The sequence below is a fragment of the Malania oleifera genome, chromosome 6 (genome assembly GCF_029873635.1).
Source record: "Malania oleifera isolate guangnan ecotype guangnan chromosome 6, ASM2987363v1, whole genome shotgun sequence".
In the NCBI taxonomy this organism is placed as follows: Eukaryota; Viridiplantae; Streptophyta; class Magnoliopsida; order Santalales; family Ximeniaceae; genus Malania; species Malania oleifera.
Window position 1 is genome coordinate 6196131 of NC_080422.1, and position 11400 is coordinate 6207530.

The 11400-nt window shown below is 37.7% G+C and overlaps 1 protein-coding gene across 1 annotated transcript; it reads left to right on the top strand.

Annotated features, from left to right (window-relative positions):
* Positions 1 to 29: 29 nt before the first annotated feature.
* Positions 30 to 6872, top strand: LOC131157841 (serine/threonine-protein phosphatase 7 long form homolog). The gene is made up of 6 exons (XM_058112249.1): positions 30 to 65; positions 313 to 426; positions 4541 to 4560; positions 5357 to 5885; positions 6526 to 6596; positions 6713 to 6872. The coding sequence occupies exons 1-6, from the start codon at positions 30 to 32 to the stop codon at positions 6870 to 6872; spliced, it is 930 nt and encodes a 309-aa protein (XP_057968232.1).
* Positions 6873 to 11400: the final 4528 nt, after the last annotated feature.

The following is an 11400-nucleotide window of genomic DNA, read 5'->3' on the forward strand; positions in this document are numbered from 1 at the left end:
CAAAAAGAGAAATAGGGGGCAGGTGACGCATGGCGACGCTTGAAGAAATCTCGCAGCTTGGGCAGGTGACGCTTGGCGACGCTTGAAGAAATCTCGCAACTCCAAGCTACGAGATTTAATGAGCCATCGAACCTAAACGTGATGCGTGGCTGCGAGATTAAATAAGGCATCGAACTGAAACGTGACACGTGACGGAAATCTCGTAGGACGAAGCTGTGAGATTTGCGCCTGACATCCATCCGCGTGGTGACACGTGGTAAATCTCGCAGGATCGTTCTGCGAGATTTGCTTTGTCTGCTGAATTCCTCCCAGAGCCTTCTCAGAACACAATATTGCAGAGGAGAAAAGTTGCAGACCTTCGAGCTTGCAGAGGACAGTTGCGTTGACAGGTTATCGTTCGACGTGCAGGTGACCGTTTGGGCGAAGGTGAGGCGAGGCGAGGCTATTTAAGGGCCGAAGATGGGGTATGTTATTTATTATTTAGAAAAAAACGTGAATATTTTATTTAACTTATTGAGATTTACTGAGATTTATTTTATGTTTTGAGTTGGTTTGATATCATATTTGCACTTCGACTATTTGGGTTCGTTGCTATATCTAGAGGAAGGTTAGTTTTTTTAATTAATAATTTCATTAACGTTTATGTCTCTAATAGTATTTGTATATACTCCACATAATCATGCAAATTTTTAATAATTTTATCTGAATATTTTAAATAAAAAAAAAGTATATTGATCTAATATTTATGCTTCAAATTTTATCTTCAATATTTTAAATTTACATATTCATTAATATCAAAGAAGAAATACTGTTTAGGACATTTGTTTGTTTGTATTTTTTGTGTTGTTTGTGGGTCTTAACTCGCTTTGATAAGGTTCTTTAATTACAAAACCATTATTAGATGAATTGATCCATAATTTACATTATCTATTATTTGGGTGTACTAGTTATGCGTGTCTCCTTGATCATCAAGTATAAATTGATACAAAGAGTTAGGATAGTTTAACATGTAATAGATATTTACATTATTAAAATGACTTAATTGAGATACCTTTGGCTGTCACACCAACTAAATTATTATAAAATTGTGGACATAGAAAAAGTTAATCTTTTACCAATATTTATTATTTATTAGAGTCACATGAAAGAAAATGGAAAAAAATAAAAATTGTTGTTATTTTTAGACTTCTTACATGAGATAATTATTTAGATGAAAAAATCTAACTCTGTGTTTTTCCGTAATAATTGTTGCACGTTTCACAATAAGTACAAAGATTTTTTAAAAAATAACATGAAATAATTTATGAATAAATATCGCGAAAATCTAATATGTTTTAATAGTTGTAAAGATAGGAATAAAATTTTCTATTGTATAATTATCTAATAGTAACAAATAAGTTGTAGTTTGTTGATCTATAAATGCTTAATAATAAAGTTAAAAGGTTAAATTTAAGTTAATTTAACTTGTTCAACATTAGTCTTATATACTCATATTGAGTGTGCTCCATGCCAAAATCATACAAATTTTTTTGTTAGAGTACGATCCGATCTACTACACATGACTATGATTTGTTTGTGTTTGGAATTTGATAATACAAACTATATAAATGATAAAAGGTAGGTGGTTAACTAGTTGCCTTTGTGAAATAATTATTTAGATGTATCATTGTAGTGTCATCTTCATCAAGCTTTTCGCATCACTTCTCTATATTGACTTATCAAAATTTGTAAATTATATTGTATATGATGACACAAATTTGAAACTTTATATATAAATTTGTTAAAATTTATATAAAATTCAACATAACCTAAACTTGAATCATAACTGATGTGTGGATTCTCACTCCTCCCAAATTTTGTTTAAGAAAAAATAGAAAAATGAATCTCATTTTCTTTCTTATGTATAAAAAATAACTTTCTAAATTAGTGACAAGATGAGTTCATTGAAGATAAATGATATATTAAAAATAATTTTTTATTAATGTTTGGAAGCAATGTGAATATGATAGTGGCATGCATATAAGTTGAAGGAATAATTATTTAGTATACACTCAATGGCACATGATGTTTTGGAGCTTTTGAATCTATATTTGAGATATGTACATACATACATATATATACATATATATATATATAATAAATATTATTATATAATATAAATATAAAATGTTAATTAATTTTTATGAAATATTAAATAAATATTTGTGACACACACATTAATTGAAGGCTTGCTTACAAAAAAGTTTCAAAGATATTATATGTTATATCTAAAAGTATTTGTTTTCTAAGCGCGAATTTAAATGCCTCTTGCATGACTGATGTAGTGATGTGAATTGCATGCTGGTAGATATCATAGGTTCTCGCATGCTTAAACTATATTATTATATTGTCTGCAAACGTTTAAGCGTCATTGTAAAAATGGGTAAATGTTCAAATTACACTTGGCATACTGCCCAAATTTCGATACGACTTTTCGTAGAGAAGCCAGAATATTTTCAAAGTGACAAGTGAAACATTTAGAGAATATTGCATGCACATGAACGTATTGAAAATAATTTTTGTTCACTATTCACTTAGCATACGACTTATACATAAAATTATTGTTTTGCGTAGGTCTTTTATATTTACCGGGCATCAATCTAGATGGCAGGAAGTTCAAGCAGTATTCCGGTTCCGGTATTGTTGTACATTGGGGGTAACATTATAACCGGACAAACCGGTGTTAGTTATAGTATTCCGCCAGTTCAACCTATTAGAATTGGTCATAGGTGTAAATTAACTAAATTACATACGAAGATATACAAGTATTTGCATATTGATCCAAATCAATATGCATTGCGGCTAACCGCAAGATACCCGATTAAGGGTAATCATGATACAATCTTCTATGACGTTGTTCCCGTAACTAGTGATTACGGTTTGCGCATGGTGTTGGATGCACACTGCGTAGGGACGACATATTTGACTGTGCAACTGTATGTCGAACTCATTCCTCAGATGGGTGTCGCCGCACATGGGTAGCCGGGAACGTCTATTGAGCACGTGGTTGAAGCGGAGGAAGAAGATGCAGATGTTGCTGGGATGCCTGTTGTGGATATGAACGAATGTCCACGATCCTCATTCGAGGCGCAGACGTACGAAGGAACTACTATTCATACGAATTATCATGGTGTTTGCGAAGATGTTTCAGCAGAACAACCAAAATCGTTGTTCGCAATAGCGAACAACGCGCTGGACGTGGGGATGAACATCACGAACGATGTTCATTTACAAGATGACACGTACGAGGAGGAAATTGGTGAAGGGACGAACGAGTTCCTCGATGATGTCGACCCACTCCCCCCGTCAATCGAACGATGGCACGTATACGGCAGATTTCATGGAGGAACCTCCTATGTATAATGTAATTGACGTAGATGCTGCAAATTTGTCCCATGGTGACGAGCTTCCTATACGGGTAACTCATTGGGATGAATCATCAGAACTGAGTCAAGGGATGCTATTCATGTCGAAAGATCAATTGATAGCTGCTGTGCGAATATACCATGCTCGAACGCACCATGACTTCTACGTCCTGCAGTCGACCCCACTATTATGGGTTGTTAGGTGTAAGAACTCTGAATGCAGTTGGAGACTGCGTGCGATGTATCATCAGAAACATCGATTCTTCAAAATCACTCAATATGGTGGTCCGCACACATGCTTTAATGAACTTCTCTCGCAAGACCATAGCCAAGTCACGTCGTCCCTTATTGCTAGGGAGATTGTGAATATGATAAAGGGTGATGCGTCGACCTCAATCGCTACATTGAAAGAATTCATAGATCGTCGTTTCGGCTATTTCATCTCATATAAGAAAATTTGGTTAGGAAAACAGAAGGCAATTGCCCAAGTATTCGGCGATTGGGAGAAGTCTTATCAGACGTTGCCTAGGTGGATGGAAGCAATGTGCACTTATAATCTTGGTACTGTCGTCAAGTGGAGGTGGAACCCTATACCAGACAGCGATCAGACCGTAACATTTGTATCAGTCTTTTGGGCGTTCGTAGCATCTATTTAGGGTTTTCCCCACTGTCCTCCTATGATATGTATAGAGGGGACACACTTATACGGTAAGGATAAGGGAAAACTCCTTATTGCGACGTGCCCGGATGCAGATAAGCAAATATTTCCCATTGCATTCGCTATTGTGCAAGAGAAAAGTTTGGACACATGGAATTGGTTTCTGTGTTGTCTTCGTTCCATTACCGATAGGGACGACATTTGCCTTATATCAGATAGGCATCTAGGGATCATCACTGCAGTGTCTCACAATCCCAATTGGCAGCCACCGTGTGCGCACCACCGATTCTGCCTTGGACACGTTGTAAGCAACTTCAGCACGAAAGTGCACAGTGTCAATCTGAAGCGAATGGCTGAGCGCGCGGGAAGGGAGCATCAGGTCAGAAAGTTTAACATGTGGATGGAGAAGATCTTCAATGAGGGTGGGGAACCCACGAAGACGTTCTTTGATCAAATCGCTCCTCATATGTGGACTCAGTGCCACGACGGGGGCAGAAGGTATGAGAACATGATGACAAACCTCGTCAAATGTTTCAACACCGTCCTTAAGGGCGCTCGTAGCCTCCCAATCACTGCCCTTGTGCAACTGACATTTTATCGCGTTGCACATTATTTCAACAGCCGACGGGAGGCTGCTCGTAATGCAATATTAGGAGGAAATGCATTAACTCCTCATATATTGCTTGCGATGGAAAGAAGGAAGTTGAAGGCGACCAGACATCGCGTGACGACGTTCAACCGGTCTAGAGATACTTTTAGCATCACGACTGCACAGTTGGGACCTCATAAAGGAAACAACGTGCAAACACTGCGCATTCAGGATTTGCACGTCTGCTCGTGTGGGAAGTGGCAAGCCTTACACTTTCCATGCTCCCACCTTCTTGCTGCATGTGCGGAGACACGACTCAATGCCATGCAGTACGTTGAGCCTTGTTGGAGCATCGCCGAACATTATGCGACATATGCGGCGGATTTTCAGCCGATTATGCACGAGGCGTACTGGCCAGCATCGTCGTTGCCGACTATATAGGCAAATCCAGCGTATGCTCGACATAAAGGTTGTCCAAGGAGCTCCCATATACACAATGAGATGGACGCTAGGGAAGGTAGGAAAAGGAGCACGTGCAGTATATGTCATCAAGAAGGGCATAATCGCACAAGGTGTCCGAGAAGGACCCACTCAGGCGATGCAGCTGGACCGTCGCGTTGATGTCGTATGCAGTTTTATACTATTTCACACTGGTTTTTTTTTTTTTTTGTATATTCCTATTCTGATGCAACGATGCATTTCCAGGATTGATCTAGGGCCGTCCGATCCGAGTGTCTTGACGATGGGCGATCATCACAAGGCCAGCCGAGTGTGGGCTGATGGGCATGCGGAGCCCCTGTGCTGCCGAGGGGGCACGCAGTTTGCCGAGCGTTGGTTAGAGGCAGACCCCCGCATTGTCCAGCTGATACGCGATGCGGGATTTTATGGCATTTATTGGATTGCTCATATCCAGCTTGATTGGCATCTTGTCACATCATTGGTGAAGCGATGGAGACCCGAGACGCACACGTTCCACCTACCTCATGGCGAGGCCACCGTCACATTACAGGACGTAGCTGTTTTGTTCAGGTTGCCGATTGATGGGCGAGCTGTCACTGGTCGCACTGCAGGACTAGTGGAGGGACCTACAGACCGTCAGGGTCGACTCGCCCTGCGTACTATGTGCGAGCGTTTATTAGACGTTGTTCCGCCTGACAGCGAGTTGGTTGGTGCACGCATTCGTATGTGGTTCCTTGAGGGGGATGCGTTTCGTGAGCTCCCGGCACATGCAGATGTTCAGACGATAGCATGCCACGCACGAGCCCACTTGTTGCGTTTGATTTGTGGGGTGATCTTCTCGGATGTTTCCGGCAGTTATGCGCATCTGATGTTCCTTCCACTCCTTGAGGACTTCGGAGCGTGTCACTCGTACAGTTAGGGGTCCGCCACTTTGGTGTGGTTGTACAGGGAGATGTGTCACACCGCACACCACTCAAAGACATAGATTGCGGGCCCCCTTCGCTTACTCCAGGTTTGGGCTTGGGAGAGATTTCCTTCATTCCCGCCTACGCGGCGAGGTTTCCTGCAGATTGAGAGGGGTCAGGACGGTCGTCCGGTTGATCCTCTCCCACTCGCATATCGGTTAGTACCAATTTTATCTATCCCTCCCCATTCACTTTATAACTATTACGAATACTAATTCGTAATATATAGTAGTCTTGCATTTGGGAACTTACGTTTCATCTTATACAGATGGAGGGACGACTTGAGGGCATCGATGGTTGCGCTTCACACATTGCCCTGGTACAGGTTCGAGTTGGACATGCACCGGGAGCATGAGGTATAAATCAGTTAAAGTATAGCACATGATATTATTTCTTTCTTTCTTTCAGTTGTGTATAGTTTTCTTAACTTTTTGTTTTGTCTAACTGCAGTTTATATGGATGCCCTACATGGAAGAAATTTTAGCCGACCTGCTGCCTGCCTATGCAGACGGGAGGGACCTGTGGGTAGCTCGAGTGCCACTCATATGCTTTCATATTATTGAGTGGTATCTCCCCGATCGAGTCATGCGACAGTTCGGGTTTCGACAGGTCATTCCTGCCCCATTTATGACTTCAGGGGTAGTTATTGTTGGGGACGATCTCCACGGCATGGATGGGCGCGGTCGAGGGGTCACAGACTGGTCGAGTACACACGCGATATTCGTCACTGCGTGGGAGCATCGGCGAGACTACATCGTACGAGGAGTGGCGAAGCACAGTCCGATGCGTCTAGATGACCCATACTTCACTTGGTATAGGTCTATCATACGCCGCTTCGTCGACAAGACCGCAACTGTATATTTGAGTCTCGTAAGAAGATTAATGTCACAACTCATTTTATTATATATACGTTCCGATTTGAATGCATTAATAATATATGTTCATATCCTACAGGCTGACATAGTCATTGAGGCAGACCAGATCTCGTTGGATCCTGCGATCCACCGATTGATGAGTGCTGCACTGGACCTCGTCCACGAGGACGGTCGACGGATCCCAGAACGAGGAGATCGACCTGATGTACTAGCACGAGGAGGTCGACTAGCTCCAGTACGAGGAGGGTGACATGGCTCCTCTAGTCGTCCAGGGACTCCCATGTCCTCCCCCCCAGTCGTACAGGCCGAGTACTTGTTCGGCCCGTCAGTGCCTTATGCGCCTTCCACTACAGCTCATATTGCCGGACCGTCGAGCAGGCCGATTGATGCCCCATCCGACTCTGCTGCTACCCCATCCATGTCATTTTTATTGGACGATCTTTTCGATGGGGTGGAGGTCGATGCACCCCCTATGCCGCCTCGTTCTCGTCCCGAGACATCGTATCATTTCTCACCGCGTGCGCTCCGCATGGCTGATGATGATGATGCAGCACCTCTTGGGGGAGAGGATTCACATCCAGCACGACGGGACAGGACACCTGATGATGCTGACGAGCAGGGAGAGGGTAGACGTAGACGGCAGCCATCACGACCCCGGAGACGACCTCGCTGCGGCACGGAGTAGTTTAGCATTATTTTAATTGCATTTTATTTGTATGTATATCATTGATTGTTTTGATTTCATTTGTATATAATTGATTATTTTTTTTATTCTTTTGTATATATCATTTAATAATTCATATCTCTAAAGAATTCAATACTACCAAATCTAAAAAATGACACATAATTCGTATTGTCTAAATTTGCATGTCTAGTTAAGTTAATTCCTTAAATTGAATTGTCTTTTACTGCAAAATTCGTATTGCTAAAATTTGTATGTCTGCATGCATTTACGTGCGTCGTCAGATCCAAACGTGTTTCAGCACTCTAAACATTTACACGTTAACCTGCCCTCACCGCCATATACTACATGCACCGAAAATCTTAGGGAGCACTTAATATATGTTCTCTCCATTAAACTCCTAGTAAATTTGTCTTAAAGTATATTAATTAATTGCGTATATTAATTTTAATAAAAAAATATTATTGATTAAGTGATATATTAATTTTGAGAGTATGTATATCCTTAATTAAAGTTTATTTCATGATTTCTCTAAACTTATACTTTAATTGACTATCCAAATTTAAAGTTCAAACTGCATGTAGTTACAACATGTAAGAATCGTTAATTTTGTATTTGAATTTAAATTTGTATAATTAGAAAAAGTTTAGTATGGTTTTCTCTACATTCATGAAAATAATATTTTAATGAACGTATTCGAGTAAGAAATTAAAAATATATAAAATAAAAATATATTTTAAATTTTTTATATAAATTTAGAAAATAAAAAATTAATTTGATATTTTTACAATTATTTGAAAAATTACAAATATTTGTTTCCACACGCAAATAATGTTACATTTTTTTTATTATCTTTTAATTTTATATAAATAATATTGTACTTTCATTTTTACACACATGCGTCAAGGCGAGAGAGGTCCAATTTTTGAACTTGAAAGAAAATAATAATAAATCTCGTTCTCATGAAATTTTCCTGCCTTCTTCCTCCTTTCTCACAGTGCAACTTATTATTAATTTGAAGCGCAACTTGACAAATTGAACTATATATTCTGTGTTTTGAATATTTCATATATTTTAATTTAGCAATAGACATGCCTTTTGTCAAAGGAATTGTAGAGATAATTATTATTTTTGTTTTTTAATTAGACTCAATTTTTAAAAAAATTTAATTATTTTAATATGAATGGGTGACTAAGACAAAAAAAGCATTCCAACAATAATCTAATTTGACCCAAATCCTACTTTCAAACACCAAAAGAATGGGTCAAAATAATTGGTTTAGTATGCAGATAGTCAAAATATAATAAAAGAGTAAAAACAAAAAAATTAAGACGTACGAAGAGGTATTGATGCTGCTATTATCTTTCATACACTCCTTAGAGAGACTATATGCATGTAATATAATATTTATAATTACATATGTAAATTAGAGTCTTAATGCTGCTAACTGAGTTCGTCATACTTGTTTTCAAGTTGATTAAGCTTGTGTTAGAAATAGTCACACTCCTTACACGATTAGCTTTTGTCAATTCACGAAACTCACGGATCAAATTTCATTATCTATTTCCTATTAATTTTGCATGTGCTTTACAGAGCTTCAATCTTAAAACTTTTTTTCTTGTTATTTATTTCTTTAGATAAAATTTAATTAAATTTTAATTTTTTAAAGTTATAATTTAAATTTAATTATAACTTTCGCTTTTTACAAATTTAAATTTAAATTTAAATAATAAATTTAACTTTGTCTTGCAAAATGTTTAATTGTTAATTTTAAATATTACATCCAATAAACATTTTGCAATTAAAATCATTAGGCATTTTTATAACTTATTGAGAAATTTATTTTTTCTAATTATATTTTTAGAAAATTTTGAAATAATACAAATTATTTTGTCATAGTTAAAGAATTAGTTGGCACAAAGCATCAAAGCATTCAATTCGAAATTTTTGTTCGGTCTCTAATCCACTCATTTTAAAATATCATTTTATTAAGGACAAATTTTGTTATTCCACATGCATTTAATAGTTAACTAACAAAATATTCATTTCGTCAATAAAATTAAATTATAAGAAATTTTGTAGTATTTTTTGTAAATTCAGTGGTTAGAATCATATTTTGAAATTTTTTTTTGGATTTTATCCAAATTTTTATGACAAAATACTTATTTATAATCAATAATTTCTTTTATGTAAATTTTTTTAAAAAATTATATATTTACAATTTAAAAATTAAAATTTAAGTTTAAATTATATTTTTAAGGGAAAGTTATGATTAAATTTATTAAAAGGGAATGTTTATTATTTAAATTTAAATTTGCAAAAAAGGGGAGTAATTAGAGCCATAAATCTCGCAGGACTAACCTGCGAGATTTTCCCACTGTCACATGTCACCACCATGTTCGTCTGAGTCTTTAAATCTCGCAGCATGAAGCTGCGAGATTTTCTCTGCACTGTGCCACGCGTAAGCTTCTCATTGGCTGCGCTTTTAAATCTCGCAGCATGAAACTGCGAGATTATGTGAGCATTATTTTGGGAAAAAATTTCTCAATCAGAGTATTATTTTATATTTTATTTCTTTTTAATTATAAACCGGGAAAAAACTCTCAGCTAGATAGACCAAAACACAAAAATGTTGAATATTACGGGTAGGTGACATCATCTCATCCCCTTGCCCATCAAACCTTATGGTCACCAGTCCACAAAGAATAAAATTATTCCTAAGTTTGTATCATAAGCATTTTCAATTTACCAGAGTCATGCTCAAACCTAATTCTTTTATCGAACATTAGCTTTTATGGGTAGATTAGACTAAGCTAGCTAAGGACAATTAATCTTAGTACAACACGCTATTGCTAGAGAACTTGCTAAAAAGAGAGAGCTTAACTCCTTTATTTAGGATGGGACAAATTGACACCCACGATCGGCATGCCTTGACTAGTTAGAAATTGCCACCCTCTTGTCCATAGATACTAGCAACTTTGTTGATGTTGTGTACTTTGCCGACAATAGAAATTGCATCCTTATTAGTTCCTTTGCTTCTATTGACACTAGATTTTGTCCGAGAAGCCGATGAAGAGGGAATAACGGTCCCAAACGAGAAAGAAAGAGTTTTAAAAAAGGGTAAAAAAAATTAAAACGGACGTACGTTTGTGCGTAAGGAAGGTGATTAGTCAATCATCTAAGTGATAATTAGTCTTTCAACACCCTTAACGACACTCGTTCATAGAACTATAACTGCAATTATGTACTTGTTGCCTTCGAAAAGAAAAGAAATAGAAAATGAAAGAGAAAAGACCCATTTTGGTCCTCTAGTGATGGCAACAGTGTCTAAGCACTCTAACATAGCCTCAAGAAACTCGAAGTATCACCCCCAGGGTATGGTTTAGGTGGTAGTGCGGATTGCGGGAGCGCCTCTCACGAGGTCAGATGTTCAAACCCTCCCGGGCTCGTTTCCACCCCTGGACTCCTAAATTTACCCTCCCTTTGGAGTTGTGAGGTTAACTTCAAGGGGCGCAAGATTAGTCACGTGGACCGTAAAATAGACACGTGGATACCCGGTGCGTAAAAAAAAAAAAACAAAAAAAAGAAACTCGAAGTATTGCTCTAAAAGGGGTTGACTTTAGAATCCTAAGTTTTAATTAAAACATTATGGTGAAGATGGTAAGAGTTGATAGGTGAATAATACAATTGATTTGAAAAACGTCGTACTTGTATTACTGGTATTTGGAAATGGTGAGTGAAAATAGTGATTTTGAAAGAGTTAAAGTT